Source organism: Salmo trutta, chromosome 19 (assembly GCF_901001165.1).
Source record: "Salmo trutta chromosome 19, fSalTru1.1, whole genome shotgun sequence".
NCBI lineage: Eukaryota > Metazoa > Chordata > Actinopteri > Salmoniformes > Salmonidae > Salmo > Salmo trutta.
The window spans coordinates 45580964-45596140 of record NC_042975.1 but is presented as its reverse complement, the minus strand read 5'-3'; the positions used below and the strand labels follow the sequence as shown (position 1 = coordinate 45596140).

The 15177-nt window shown below is 40.3% G+C and overlaps 2 protein-coding genes and 1 long non-coding RNA gene across 6 annotated transcripts; 2 read left to right on the top strand and 1 right to left on the bottom strand.

Moving 5' to 3' along the window:
* Positions 1 to 2403: 2403 nt before the first annotated feature.
* Positions 2404 to 4899, top strand: wdr73 (WD repeat domain 73). The gene is made up of 8 exons (XM_029701272.1): positions 2404 to 2527; positions 2774 to 2841; positions 2946 to 3031; positions 3134 to 3222; positions 3304 to 3371; positions 3564 to 3728; positions 3848 to 4216; positions 4372 to 4899. Exons 1-8 carry the CDS (start codon positions 2466 to 2468, stop codon positions 4608 to 4610), a joined length of 1146 nt encoding a protein of 381 aa, XP_029557132.1. The 5' UTR covers positions 2404 to 2465; the 3' UTR covers positions 4611 to 4899.
* Positions 4900 to 5827: 928 nt separating this feature from the next.
* On the bottom strand, positions 5828 to 7700 carry LOC115154741 (sialidase-3-like). 3 transcript variants are annotated; one of them, XM_029701277.1, is made up of 3 exons: positions 7494 to 7700; positions 7036 to 7284; positions 5828 to 6909 (listed from the first exon to the last, which is right to left on the bottom strand). In XM_029701277.1, the coding sequence occupies exons 2-3, from the start codon at positions 7264 to 7266 to the stop codon at positions 5917 to 5919; spliced, it is 1224 nt and encodes a 407-aa protein (XP_029557137.1). In that variant the 5' UTR covers positions 7267 to 7284; positions 7494 to 7700; the 3' UTR covers positions 5828 to 5916. The 3 variants fall into 3 exon arrangements, with proteins under 3 accessions (XP_029557137.1, XP_029557135.1, XP_029557138.1); XM_029701275.1 differs by having other exon boundaries at positions 7498 to 7695; XM_029701278.1 differs by lacking the exon at positions 7494 to 7700 and adding an exon at positions 7308 to 7457 and having other exon boundaries at positions 7036 to 7191.
* Positions 7701 to 12288: 4588 nt separating this feature from the next.
* On the top strand, positions 12289 to 13513 carry LOC115154747 (uncharacterized). 2 transcript variants are annotated; one of them, XR_003867939.1, is made up of 5 exons: positions 12289 to 12424; positions 12564 to 12699; positions 12779 to 12868; positions 13003 to 13243; positions 13434 to 13513. It is a non-coding gene; the product is annotated as an uncharacterized LOC115154747 (long non-coding RNA). The 2 variants fall into 2 exon arrangements; XR_003867938.1 differs by having other exon boundaries at positions 13003 to 13044; positions 13434 to 13492.
* Positions 13514 to 15177: the final 1664 nt, after the last annotated feature.

Here is a 15177-nt window from a genome sequence, read left to right as displayed (position 1 = left end):
TGGTGTGCTTTGTACAACGAGGGGACAATGACAGTCAAGTGACTGACCCCAATAGCAGCCAGCCAGCCAGCCAGCCAACCAGCAGCAGTGGTGGAATGGTGCTTTTGTGAATGAAGTGTAATAATTCATGCTCATGTTTATGTCATCTCACCAGTCGTTCTATGTATGAATATGTTTGTTTGGCATATTCTATGGCATAACTCTGTCATAGGCCATTATACTATGTTATATGACAATTTATTACAATGCCAAAGCACTGCTCTTTTAGTGGGATGGCTAATATCGCAGACACTGCAGATGTACAGTAGCCTCTAGACTTGTTTACCTGCTGCTATCTTGGACCAGGTCACCTTTCGGTATAGTACAAATATATTGCGACCAATTCACAAATAGTAATACGTCACCAAATTGTATAAAACTTCCCACGGAATTCTAATTGATGGCTACTCAGTGCTTTAACTAGTAACAACCGCTTATGGACTTGTAGATATCACTGAAGATATCAGTGCTGGAAAAAGTTCTCAATTGCTAAACTTGAGTAAAAGTAAAGATACCTTAGTAGAAAATTACTCAAGTAAAAGTGAGTCATCCAGTAAAATACTACTTGAGTAAAAGTAAAAAAGTATTTGGTTTTAAATATACTTAAGTATGAAAAGCAAATGGAACTGCTAAAATATACTTAAGTATTAAAAGTAAAAGTATAAATTGTTTCAAATTCCTTATATTAAGCAAACCAGATGGCACCATTTTATTTGTAAATGTTATTGATGGATAGCCAGGGGCACACTCCAACACTCAGAAATGATTTGCAAACTAAGCATGTCTTAAGTGAGTCCGCCAGATCAGAGGCAGTAGGAATGACCAGTGATGTCCTCTTGATAAGTTTGTGAATTGGACCATTTTCCTGTCCTGCTAAGCATTCAAAATGTAACGAGTACTTTTGGGTGTCAGGGAAAATATATGGAGTATAAAGCACATTATTTTCTTTAGGAATGTAGTGAAGTAAAAGTAATAATTGGCTAAAATAAATAGTAAAGTACAGATACCCCAAAAAACTACGTAAGTAGTACTTTAATGTATTTTTACTTAAGTACTTTACACCACTGGAAGATACGGCTTGTGACTGGCCTGGTGCAGTAGAGGTTAAAGGCGTGGATGTTATCTGTAAACAAGTGCCACTGCTTTGTGCACTGCTTTGTATTCTTCGTCTATCATTCTATCTTTGTACCTCTGCTATTCAGTCAGCACAGCGTGACACTACCACAATGGAGTAAACCCCACAAATCTGTTTACATGAGGCTTTCTATCGTCACAGTTATATCACAGCAAACCACACAGACCTTACACCAGCTGGTTTAGCCCAGCAATTTAGGGGGAGTGAACAGGGTGGGTTTCTGATGTTATTCACTAGTACTTTATTTTGATAAACTGAAACTTTTTCTTTTGAAAAGAGACTTTAACAAATACCCTACTCTATTTGAAATTAAGAATAATTGTGCCGAGTTGAACGTTGTTTAACAGAATCATGAATGCTTTTTTCTGGAACAACACGGTGTAACTTTGGATATTTTTCTCTTTAGTACTGTACTGTTTGATGTGTGTTAAACATTAAAGAGTAAGATTAAATGATGGGCAGATAATTAAATGCATGCCTTGCTTTGAAAGTGAGTCAAAAAGACTCACTTTCTTGGCTGGCAGAACAAACAGGCTGGCAGAACAAACCTACCTCCATGTCATGACTGTTCATGGCCTTATCTCTGCAGATAGCTAACCTGTATCTCTGCAGATAGCTAACCTATAGCTAACCTGTATCTCTGCAGATAGCTAACCTGTAGCTAACCTGTATCTCTGTAGATAGCTAACCTGTAGCTAACCTGTATCTCTGCAGATAGCTAACCTGTATCTCTGCAGATAGCTAACCTGTATCTCTGCAGATAGCTAACCTGTAGCTAACCTGTATCTCTGCAGATAGCTAACCTGTAGCTAACCTGTATCTCTGTAGATAGCTAACCTGTAGCTAACCTGTCTCTCTGCAGATAGCTAACCTGTATCTCTGCAGATAGCTAACCTGTAGCTCGGTTACAGCAGGTGTAGATCTTACAGTGAAATGTTTACTTACAAGCACTTAACCAACAATGCAGTTATTTTTTAAGAAAAATACCTACAAAAAACAAGAAATAAAAGTAACAAATATTTCAAGAGCAGCAGTAAAAACATTCTTAAGTTTTTGTTGTCATATTAAATATGAAATCAAGTGCTATTTGCATGTGAAAATGTAACGGGGTGGATGTATCTGCTTCATTGTTTATGTTTTGGTTGGTGGACTTGGCCCACTCTTTGACTGTATGCACATTACAGAGAGTTGCTCTGATCTACACTCCAATCCGCTAGGTGGCAACACCGCTGCTTATCTGCTACAAATCAAATACAGGCGAAGGTACAGAAGTTGTTCAGCGGCGGACGAGATGGGTGAATCCTCTTCGGTTGAGAATGAATTTGATGACTGGTTTATCGAGTCGTTGAAAATGTAAGTACGAATTATTTTGTGAACTAGTGAAAGTGAGTTGAGACTTCCTTGATATTTAAGTTGCTTAAATCATGCTTCACGTGTCTCTGTGGGAAAACAATAGGGGTACATTCACAGGCGCAATGTTTTAGGACGTTGCAGATAAGACTAGAATATCTCTAACAGTACATACTTGCTGCTTTTCTTATTAAATGTGCTGCACCCGCTCTAAACCGAGTTCACCTTACACACGTAGTTCTCTTTCAGATACAATAATATTCACGAGTATCAACTTGAACATCCTACAAGAGTAATTGAATGGACATCAGAAAAAAGTAGGCCTATTCATAATTTTCACATTTTGCAAGGCTATAGTACGTTTTGATTATAACCAACCACATTGATTGTGTTTAAATGACTTTTTGTCTTTATCCCACAGCTATATGTGTTGCAGGTTACAGTTCAGATAAAAATGAAATTTTAGAGCTGCTTTTGCCACTGAAACTTTTCGCTGATGAAAATCAGGTAATGGATTGAAATGATTAAAGCATGAAACAAAACGTTTCAAGATATCAATTATGTATTGGAACGTCACTGACTACCAATGTGTCTATTCAATGTGGGCAGGGTCTTTGTGCAGAGCGAGATTTCAAAGTGGTCCATGGAGGTTTCTCAGATGGCTCCATTCATTGCCTCAAACACATTCCAGGAACAAGGTATATCATAGTAGCCATTGATTATGTAACTTATTTTTGTTGTCATGAGCTTTCATCTTCAAACTGTTGTTTCTTGTTAAGGTGTGTCGTTACCAATGATGGCTTCAACTCCAATCTCCAGGTGTGGGACTTAGGAGGAGACGATTGTGGTGAGTAGACCTACTGTTTCCTTGTCTCCTTTTCTGTGTATTACAGTATAATCAGACTGCAGTTCCTATCTACTCTCCACTTTATACTGCACATTCAAATGATGATTTACAACGTGATTAGGCCCCGGTCAGCATCGGTTTTACCCACATTGAAATCTTATTTCTGTTGCGTGATTTGTCTTCAAATGATAGATGTCATAAAGAGGACAGGAGTTTTACAACTGAAGAGTGCATCATCAGATAAAGGTGTCAAAATAACCCCTGGGTTAACTGGAGGCCCATGTGTTCTTCATGGCTCTCAGATCAGCGATATTCAACTGACTGAGCTGACGTCAGGGAAGCCACTCTACTCTCTGGGTAATAACCCCTTTTATATAGTGACACTGAAGCATTCCAGGCAACTCTAATTTCCTATAGAGTATAATGTTGGTGTACGTGTATAACAGTCACGGATATCTTTTTTCCTTCCATCTCAGGGAAGGACATTCCAGATTTACTAAGCTCCCTGCAATTTGTGAGTGGCAGTGTATTTGTCGCTTGTGCCTGCAATGGTGACCTGTATGTGGGGGACACACGGAAGCCTTCCGCTCTTCAGAATAACCCACCTGGAGGGAGAGAGGGCGCCCACTGGTGTATGGGTGTTAAGACAGACCTATCCTCATCAGACCCATCCTCCTGTAGTGTAGCACGGCTCTCCTCCTCCTGCCAAGTGGTTGTGTCTGATCTAAGGGACCTAAGAGCCCCCTTGTGTCAAGCCCAGCTTCATGTCCAAAGGAAAACTACTGGTGATGACTTCATGAAGGTGACATGGGCGCCTGCTTTAGACAACTGTCTTGCTGTGTCAGGTGAGCAAAATGGCACTGCTTCATCCTGCTTTATGTGATTGATTAATTAATGTCTTATGGATAGTACAAAGTCGTTTCTTGCTTTCTAAATGCACATTCCAATTGAAGGCTCTTGTAATACAGAACTTTTCCATTGAATTTGTCATCCCTTCTAGGTTTTGATGGAATGGTGCAAATCTACGACACTGCCTCTTGGAGACCAGAGTTGATGGAATTCCAGCCTCTTTTTATCCACCGAGGTCACATGATGTCCGATGATCAGTTTGACACTTCATCAGCTGTGGTCACCACTCATGTTTGGCATCCAAGTCGACCCAGGACTGTCCTCTCTGCTGCTGTAGACGGGTCTGTGCATGTATGGGACTGGGTCGACAAAGCCACTGCCAGCTGTTGACATTCAAACACACTTACAGCTCAATGTTAATCATTATCCAGCTTTGGACCTTGCCTGAAGTCTACATGTTCTTTTCATTATGTAAGGAATATGTAAAGCACTATTTGTGATAAGATGACATGAAAATGACACTTGTTCGTCTTCCCATCGTTATGAGTAGTTGTTATTCCCATACTGTACACACATTTACATGGAAGGGGTATTCTGAGTTTGTACTATTATATTTTGTAAGAGATATTTGATTCTAACATTTTCATTAAACTGATCTCTTCATGTACCTGCTAAATAAGACAAACCCTGGACAATGAACCTAAAGGTGGACGGCAGTATCACTTGCATCGCATTTTCTTCGCTCACAATATTATGTCAATCAAAAAGATAAACACAGCCTGTTAGATTTTTAAAATTTTATTTTCAAAAGAGAGCTCTGCATGCCATTCACATGAATGATTAACAATGTTTTAATGCATCTTCTGCATAGCCAAGGATGCAGGCAGGATAGTAATGTGGAGGTAGTTGAGGCAGGACTACTATTGTAGCATCATTTAGAGATAAGGAACATATTCAACTAATTTTGCACATTGGAGTTATCGCCTGTGCATTAGCAGGCACTACAGAGAGGCTCACTGTCAGTGCATTACATAGGGTCTGAACAACAGCATACATTTAACAAAAAAAACATTTACAAATTAACTAGTCATACATTTACAGTGCTATGAGGACTGTTTGTGAACTGTCCAACATAAGCTATAAAGTGCTTAAAGACAGGAATGGAGTGTGGGTTTAGGAAGCCAATGCAGTTTGAACAGATGAGTCACAGTAGATGAGCATGCACTTGATGATACAGGGATGTCTGTTCATTCAATGGGGCGCATGACTTAAATTAACGCCTGAGGAGCAGAGGCCTGTGGGTGGTTGTAGTCATCAAAGTGTACTTGGAATTGCATGACTACATTGAGGTGAAAGGAGTTACATTGTACAACTGCAAGTAAAAGTATGCCATTTAAATAGACCACTGCTTAGAGATTAGCATCCGATGACAGCATGCATTGCAGTCCATACAGTAAGACTTCATAAAATGATCACATCTACATATTATATTACATTTGATTTAACTATGATCGCATTTCAATAAATTGTAGTGTCAGTTGCCTTTTTTACACAAAACAACTTTGATATAAATGTTTCATTGTCAGATTGCTTCTTTTTTATATAAATTGAGGATAAAGATGATTGTGTGCCTCTACTGACCACTGAATCTGATTGGAATTGGAGTGTAATACTGAAATAAAAACCCCACAACAAACTAGAAGGTATTTCCTTTCTCATCAACGGTCTGCATGACATCACTGAGGGGAAAAGACACAAAGGCAATCTGTTCAAGCTCACTATTCTCACCACATTCCATCAGGCAAGCAAAGTGCTCAGTGTCCTCACTGTAGGCCAGGTCTGAGTAGCCACTGGGTCCACTGTGGACGATCCAGGGCTGGTCCCAACCTGACGTGTGCAGTGGGGAACGGTTCAAATACACTCCCAAGTCTTTCCTATTCCTCTTATTGGTCGGGTGGGTGAAGAGTAGCCAGGTTTGTGTGTCTGAGGCCAGTGGTGATGTGGTACCACCCATACCCTCTTCACCTTGCTCAGGGGCAGGGAAGCCAATCACACTGCCTTGGCAACCACCATGGCCTGGCTCCACTAACCTTGGAGCCAAGCGGGGCTTGTCAAAGTAAACCCCACTGCTCTCACTCAAAGCTTCCACTCTGTGACCTCTATGGCGGGCATTGCAGTACAGGTGACTGCTGCCCTCGTGGTCTATGATCTCTGCCATCTCACATTCACAGGACTTTCTTTGAAGCATCCTGCCCATTTGCCATGTCTGACCGAAGTCGTCACTGTATATTGAGAAAGCATGTGGCTGTACCGTGAAGGGGAAGGGGAAGGAGAAGCATTTGAAGTGGATATAATAGGCATAGGTAGGAATGATCAATCTTCCATTCTCCATTTGAATGCCATGGCCTGGTCCCACAGCAAACGTAGCCCACCTTCTGACCGTTTTGCCAATCACACTCTCTGTCAAGTCCTTAGTCTGGCTCCAGCTCTGGCCCTCATCATTACTGGTGATGTAACACAAGTGGGCCTTATTCTTGCCTGTCCAGATCTGATGGTGCTCTGGAGTGTTCCCCAAAATGCAGATGAAAAAGAGGAATATAGTCTTGGTATTCTTTTCATACACTGGGCAGGGGTTCATGGTGCGGTGGTCTGGTAAACATGCTGATAACAGCTCCTGGGAGTCTGACCACTGGGGAACAAGGTGAAAGTATTGAAACAATCATCAATAAGAAAAAAAAATTAAGAAAGTAACTAAATTAAACATGAAAACCTTTATTATGACTATGATGTGTTTAGATTTGAAGTCGACATTTACCTGAGTGGATCCATTTTGTTGAGTGCCTCTCCTCATAACAATAATTTTTGCATCACTGTCACTGGGGGAAGAACGCTTTTCTGCAAAGGCAAGGAATGTCTGACTCTCTTTTAGGTAGATGAGAGCCGGGATTCTGTATGTCGTCCCAGTTTGCTCCTGTTTGAACAGAGTCGTTTTATCAGGTTGCATTTTGATTCCTTGGAAATAACTCCTTGATGAGGTATTCCCCATAGCTAAATGTCCTGGTTCCTGCAAACAGAGGGATTACTTACACACATGACAAATCACCTTAGACACAAATTTCACAATATTCCCTGCCTAGACATGAAAACACTGTTTCTCAGTTTAATCGGCTAACGTTACGCTCTTATTTCACGACAGCTGACGTTCAAGAAAAATGACAAACAACATGCAAAAAGATAGGCTAGTACTACGTCGAAATTAGTCAAAACACATACTTACGGGAGCTGTTTTTTTAGGCTACAAATCACACCGTTGTGTCGTGAGACCCAGTTAAAACTGTCATAGTTTAGCTATCGCTAAAACAATTTGTTGGCTAATTTGGAAGAGTGTCGTGAAATAGAAGCGTAGTTGGCTCATCCGTTGTGCTGTGTGAAGTCAGTAGCGCCGCAAAAGACCAAAATCTCTTATCTAGTACCGCCGACCGCTGGTGGGAATGTGGTACTAGCGTGTTGCTAGGATACCTACAAATTCCCATATCGTGAAAAGGGTATTTTATTTTTTGATATCTGGTTGGTTAGTTATGGGAGAGAAAGTAACATCGGGAAGTAAGTTGTGTATATATTTAACCAGTACAGCTCACGACAAACATAGGTTGCCTACTCAGTGGCGATTTTAGTATGGGTTGGAAGTGGGATGCATGCCAACAAAACCACTACACAACACTAAACAATACATTAATTGCACTATAACGGTGACAAACGGTGCCCACAAACTGTTAGGGCCTACATAAAGCTGTCCCAACAGCAGTCCCAACATCTTACCACTGCTACACCTAGCTCTCAGCGGAGCCTTGTCTGGCAACAAAACAGTTCATTCAGCCTCATTTACTGCCTTTTAAAAAAACATAGCTGATGGCTGACTTGCTTAAACAAATGTGGTTTCTAATGACAATTGAGATGTACAAACTATGACATAAGGAGACGACAAGCTGATAAGAGGCAATCTGTAATTTCGATAAAGACATTAATGAGCGAGCTAGGACGGACGTAGTCAATATAACTATTTGTTCAGCACCTTTGAAATGTACAGTTACAGAATTCTGAACATGGGCCGTTCTTACAGAGTTCTACCTGTACACCAAGTCAGAACTGTAGGATAAACAAAGGGGGCATACAAGCAGACAATGAAAGTGTCACACCCTGATCTGTTTCACCTGTCTTTGTGATTGTCTCCACCCCCCCTCCAGGAGTCACCCATCTTCCCAGGGTATTTATTCCTGTGCTCTCTGTTTGTCTGTTGCCAGTTTGTCTTGTCTTGCTTACCAGCGTGTTTTTCCGAGCTCCTGTTTTTTCACAGTCTCTGTTTTCTAGTCCTCCCGGTTCTGACCTCTTGCCTGCCCTGACACAGCCCGCCCACCTGACCATTCAGCCTGCCCTGACCTCGTTATCGAAAGCTCTTACAATTTTCGATGATTACATTTCTCTAAAACAGGTTATAGGCTACATGTGTACCACCAAGTCAGAAAAGTAGGCTAAATTAAGAGGGGTAAATAGACCAAATTATTAGGGTGAGGAACATGGGCTACTAACATCTTACAACATTCACTTAGTATTACTTTTTTAGCTACAGTATACATATCTCCCTGGCATATTACATAATTTATGCAGCAGCATAAAAAAATGCTTTCAAAACTACTGGGAACTCAGAAAAAAACATGGTCAAATCATGATGACGTCATAATCTTCAGGTTGTAGCTCTAGAAAGAGGCTGGATTTACAATTCTGAGTTGGATGAGTTGTATTTTCCCAGTCAGAGCTCGTTTATTCCCGACTTCCCAGTTGTCTTGAACTCACTGAAGTCAAGTTTCCGCAGTTCAGAGTTAACAGTTGTTTTGAGCGCAGCACAAATCATGCTTCATTGACAGCATGGCCAATGTTGAATGTTTATCATTTTAAACTTGGAAAAGAGCCCCTTAATCCCAGATTTGGGACCACACAGCCACTCCACCGAGTAGCAGACTACTGATTGCTTTGCAATGCTTGCAGTTAGCCACTATCACTGATTCCTTCCAAACCACTCATTGTTGAATTTGCGATTTCCAACTTGTTGTGTATTGTTTATGTCCAATGGCCGATAAGCAACGGTACGTTTTATCTATAATTTCTCTTCATTATTTCTCTTCATATGACAAGGATTAAAAATGATTTGCCAGTAGATTGTCGACTTGATTCATGATGATGACTGCTAGCTAAGATTTTGAAAGTATGATGTTGACATGATCAGTCCAATCAAAGCTACTGTACATATAACGTGATTTGCCGTAATTTTACCTGTGGCCAATGACCTTGAGTCTTCTTGGATGGGGACTTCTAATCTAACTCTATGGCAGCACCAAAGGGGCTAGAATTTTCTAGCTCTACCCTTAGACTTGGTGGTGACGTAGTGTCCCCATGAGTTACAGAACACTGAGCCAATCACGGTGCAGCGCTCTGTATTTTCTGCTGGCTTGCCCCACCACCACAGAAAGCACTGAGCAAGGCTGAAACACCTGCATTTTGGAGCTGCCTGACTCAAGAAAACAAAAAAAGAGACCATGTTTGTATTAACTCAATGATATAAATATATATTTTTACATTGTTTGCAAACGTATATGTGACACGTATTAATGCCAAAATAACATGCAAAACAGGCAAGCCCTCCCAAAATTTTTGGGATTTACTGGATTTTGAGAATGTTGCTTATGTCACCGCCAACTGTCTAACCATAGGTATCATATCATATAATTATGTGTTTTCATCATTAAACCTCCTAGACAAACATTTTAATTGGAACAGAATAGAAAAGTAACAAAAAACATGTTTCCTTTCTGACTTTCTCAGAGCCTTTTGGTAAATTCCCCTTCCTGGGGGAACTTGAGCTTTCATTGAATGGCCTCTGCAACGTGACACTCAATGCTGAGGACTTCCCTCACCTGGAGGTAAAATGACTCTGTGGTTCCACAATACCCTGTACTCACATAATCAACATGTCATCAAAAGTCTATTGGAAAGGCATATACATTTATAGTTCACGCCAGATGTTCTATGATGTTCTAATTAAATCGCTACAATGACTTGGATTGATATGTGTAACAGTACTCTTCTTGCGTTGTGTACAATCAATCATCGACACGAACTCCAACTTGTAACACCAGTCATGGAGCTTTAATCGCTGGTTGGTGCTTGTTCACCGGGCAATGTAGTTACCAAAATAATACAATTACAATATAATATCTTTAACAATGTACCTGATAGGAACAGCACAAAATTGCACGTCATGCAATGCACGGCTCACCATCCAACTCTGCACTCACGCACTGTACAAAATATACAACCCCTCCACCAGACACAGTAAGTTGCTAGCTAGTGTTAGCTGTAATTCTCTACAACAAAATGCACAACAAATATTCCCCAAAAACCGCTGCATCTTATGTGTGATGTTCGAATAACATTTACAAACAAATTGATATAAATTGTACATTTAAATCATCACTTTTGACGTACACTGCTTTGCAACCATCAATTTACCGCTGGTTTGGTGTTTGTTCACTGGGAAGATTCTAACTGAAACATCCTCCCTCGTAAACAAGCTACGCAAACCAGCCGATAAGATGCCATGTTGAGTAGGTGAAGGCAAGACAAAAATAAAACCAAAACCCCATTGGTTTAACAATAAAGTGGCAAGGGGAATCACCAATATAATCCTGTTACATATGGAATTACCTTCAATTTAATATCTGTTAATCCAGAAGTAACATTTTGCGTAATTTGGTCATCAGAATCTGCCCCTGGGAGATTACCTTCAATTTTTTACATTTTAGTCATTTAAGCAGATGCTCTTATCTAGAGCAATTTACAATTAGAATAACTTTATGTTCATCTGCATTTGACACAGGTGTTAGATTTGTCCTACAACAATCTGTCTGGAGATGTCCGTTGGTCTACTTCTCTATCTGAAAGTCTCATCTCACCTGGATCACAACAAGGCTGCCCCTCGCCATGACCTCTCACAGCTGTGAGTTCATGTTCATATTGGAATCACATTTGTTTTTATTGTAGATTTTAAACTGTAGGTAAGTGCAGTTTTCTGGTTTAGTTCCCTCAGTCATAGATAACCTTCCTGCTCAACACGGTTTAACCACTAGAAAGAAATGAGTGGCTTCCTGGTGTGCAAGTGCTCAGAAATGTGGCTCTTATGATTTGTTATCTGGTAAAAGTTTATGGTGCAGTACCTTACATTCCACTGGGTGGCAGTATAGGATGACAAAGAGGAGAAATTGACCAAGTGCTCATAATACACATTTGAACAGAATACCTGCTAGTAGGGATGGACAATAGACGCGTAAGTAACTTTTTGAATACTAGAAGTATGTGGAATATGTTAATATTTACTCCTACTGAATAGGGCAAAGGATAATGGCATGCGATTTTAAACTCTTGAGGTGCTGATGCTACAGTAGATGACAATAAGCTGTCCCCTGGTGTCTTCAGAAGCCTTGCCAACCTGAAAAGGTCAGTCAGTTTCAAAACGTAGTATTATTCCTGTCCACAGTATGGTAAATGAAAGAAAACAGTGTAGTACATTACAGTGCATAATGCACACCTACCTGCATTCCTGTCTATCTGTAAACTGCTGTGGTAATACACTGAGTGTACAAAACATTAAGAACACCTGCTCTTCCATGACATAGAGCAGTGGTTCTCAACTCCGGTCCTCGAGTATCCCCCACAGTACACATTTTTATTGTAGCCCCGGACAAGCACACCTGATTCAATTTGACAACTAATCATCAGGCCCTCAACGAGTTGAATCAGGTACGTTTGTCCGGGGTTACAACACAGATGTGTGCTTTTGGGGTTACTCAAGGACTGGACTTAGGAACCACTGACATAGACTGACCAGGTGAAAGATATGATCCCTTATTGATTTCACTTGTTAGATCCACTTCAATCAGTGTAGATGAAGGGGAGGAGACAGGTTAAAGGAGGATTTTTAAGCCTTGAGACAATTGAGACATGGATTGTGTATGTGTGCCATTCGAAGGGTGAATGGGCAAGACAAAATATTGAAGTGCCTTTGAACAGGGTATGGTAGGGTGAAACTTAACATTAGGAAGGTGCACTTAATCCTCCTGTCTCTGAGGGGTTGGAGACTGAATACATTAATGGTTGGTATACTATATTGTCAAAATAACATAGTTGGCTTGTATAAAGTAGATTTTTGCTCACTTTGCTTTTATTACTACTTCATGCTCTATAAAACCAACACGTACTACTTGTTTTCTGCATGTTTTTTTTCTCTTATAGGATGTGTGGTCAATCCAAAAACTATTCCCCCACTCACATATTCCTTGACACTGGGGCTGAGGACAGAGAGGAATTGTATGGAGCATACGCTTTGCCACTACCAGAGCTTTGTTTCCTCAATGTGGCTGACAATAAGGTATGTACATTGTCAAGATATATTTCGGGAGGACTATACAGTGAGTCAGTGAAGTCCCTTGTCTCATTATTGCCTCCAGATTGTCGAGGAAGAAGCAGTGTCTGTAGTTGTGTTTTCCTAAGATCAGTGAGATTGTTATTCACTCCAACCCACTGACCGCACAGAAGTGGTATGTTAACTCTATACTTATGTGAAGCCATTATTAGCTACGAATTTGAGCTTTTGTTAAATAGTCCATTCAAGTACTAACAGGCATTTTATTAATGTAAATGTTTGCTTATCATTCATTGTATTTCCATCCAGGTGCCCCCCTACTGCTGACTTACTTCCTCCAGGAAAGGCTGGGTATTAGAATTAGGAGCAAGAAGACATCAGGGGCTGGTTTCCAAGACCCAGATTAAGCCTTGACTAAAACACATCCTCAATAGAGAATCTCCATTGAAAGTCCTTTTTAGTCCAGGACTAGGCTTTATCTGTGTCTAGGAAACTGGCGCCAGAAGTTGTGAAACCCCCTTTGATATTATGTATTGACTCCAAACAAAAGGTTCAAATGCAATTTTATTTTTATTTTTTAAAATAATTATCCATATTTTGGCTTTGCATTCAACTGGAAAGTTAAATGACTGCACATTCTTTGTTTTCATTTCAGTATTTTTCAAATGTGCTACATTTTGGTCTAACAGTGACTCACTTTTCATATTGAAACTAATTGATGAACATTTCTTTCTCTTTAGGTAAAAATGAAAATTCCAAAGGTGCCTTTATTGACGCTGCTGGCTCTGTGGAGGTGAAAGCTGTTGAAGATCACACTATACAATAGTCATCAGATGACCCTTCCAAAATGAGGAGTCATTCTTTGTGGTGGCTGCTGAGGGGAGAACTTTTCATAAGTGGCGGTCAGTGCTGTTTATGATGAGGAAGGAATTTTTTTTTTTTCCCTTCGTGAGCATGTCCTCTATTACAGCGTGTTGGATGACTGTCATTCATATTGTATTCACCCAGTTCAATGTAACATTGATGGTTTAGGCTATTACGTGATTCTCAAATTTTCCCTGTACCCACCATGATGTTGCTACAACCTAGTTTATGTAATTTAAGATTAGACAGTGACACATTCAATACTGCCTTGCCTGGTGTAATTATTAGTACAACAGTTACAAACATGTTTCTATTGGACAAATCCAGGTGTTCTTTTTATCCTAATTTTGTTTGCTTCCGTTTTAAGCAATATTTTTCAACAGAATCGTTGGAATGAATAAACCCCTGATCAAGAATAAACAAAGTTCAGCCTCATTGTATTCCTTCTCGCCTCTATGCACTCGTCCTTTCACCTTCCCCCTTCGTTTGTGGATTTCAATGAACACATCAGCTGTATGTGACCAGGTGGGGGGAGGAAAAACATGCCATGTCATAACCGCTACACACAGCCTACATCGTTGTCCCCATATTAGCTAAAGTAATGTCCTAGTCAACATAGCTAATAGAACTAACATGTTACTAAACACACTACACTCTTGCAGTAACGTTAGTGTACAGTCAGTAAGCAGATTAGCAGTTACACCAGCAGACCCTGGTGGTAATAAATTTGTAAAACCAAAAGCTTACCTTGGAAGAGTTCTAGTGTCGGCTAGTCATAGCCAGCTAGCTAACATAGCATCCCTCTGTTAAAACCAGGTGTTTGCGTAACTAAACTAGCCAGCTGCATTTGTTAAGTGAAAATGAAGAACGTGACTCACTCTTGCTGCTTCATTTTTGAAGAAATGTGTTACTGTTCAGCTACTGTCTGTTTTATTTTTATGAAATTCACTGAGGATGGTTCTCCCCTTCCTCCTGCGAGGGTCCTCCACTGGTTCATAATGGCAGGAACAGCGCGAATGGCATCAAACACAAACTATTTGATACCATTCCGTTCTAGCCAGTACCATGAGCCCGCCCTCCCCAATTAAGATGCCACCAACCTCCTGTATTTGTGACACAGGTGATTTTCATGGTCTCTTTCATGATATTCAGGAGGATAGTTATTTGCTTTGTGGTTTAACATGCCTATGTACAGTATGGTGACATGAGTATAATACTTGTTCTCAGGTGACAGATTTACACGATGAATCTGAATACCATCTATCTGACGAGACAGAAGACGTCAAAGAGTTTGAGAAAAATGAGTCAAATGCAATTCCAGGAGAATTCAGAGGCTATAAATTGATATTGGTTGCCAATCCAGATCCAAACATGGTGGAGCCTGTTGGTGAGGGTCCTTTTATGATTACTTGAAGTAGAGTTTTTCTACAAATCAAAGCAATTTGGTGCAATTTCAATGCTACACTGCAGTACCTTAAGTAATGTAAATGTGTGTCATACAGGAATAGAACCTATGGCGAGAATGTTGGAACACTCAAGAATCTCCAAGTGTAAAGAAATCCCAAACCTAATCTTGATTGCATAGAGAAACCATATAGAAGGGGGGGAAAAAGGTGAGCT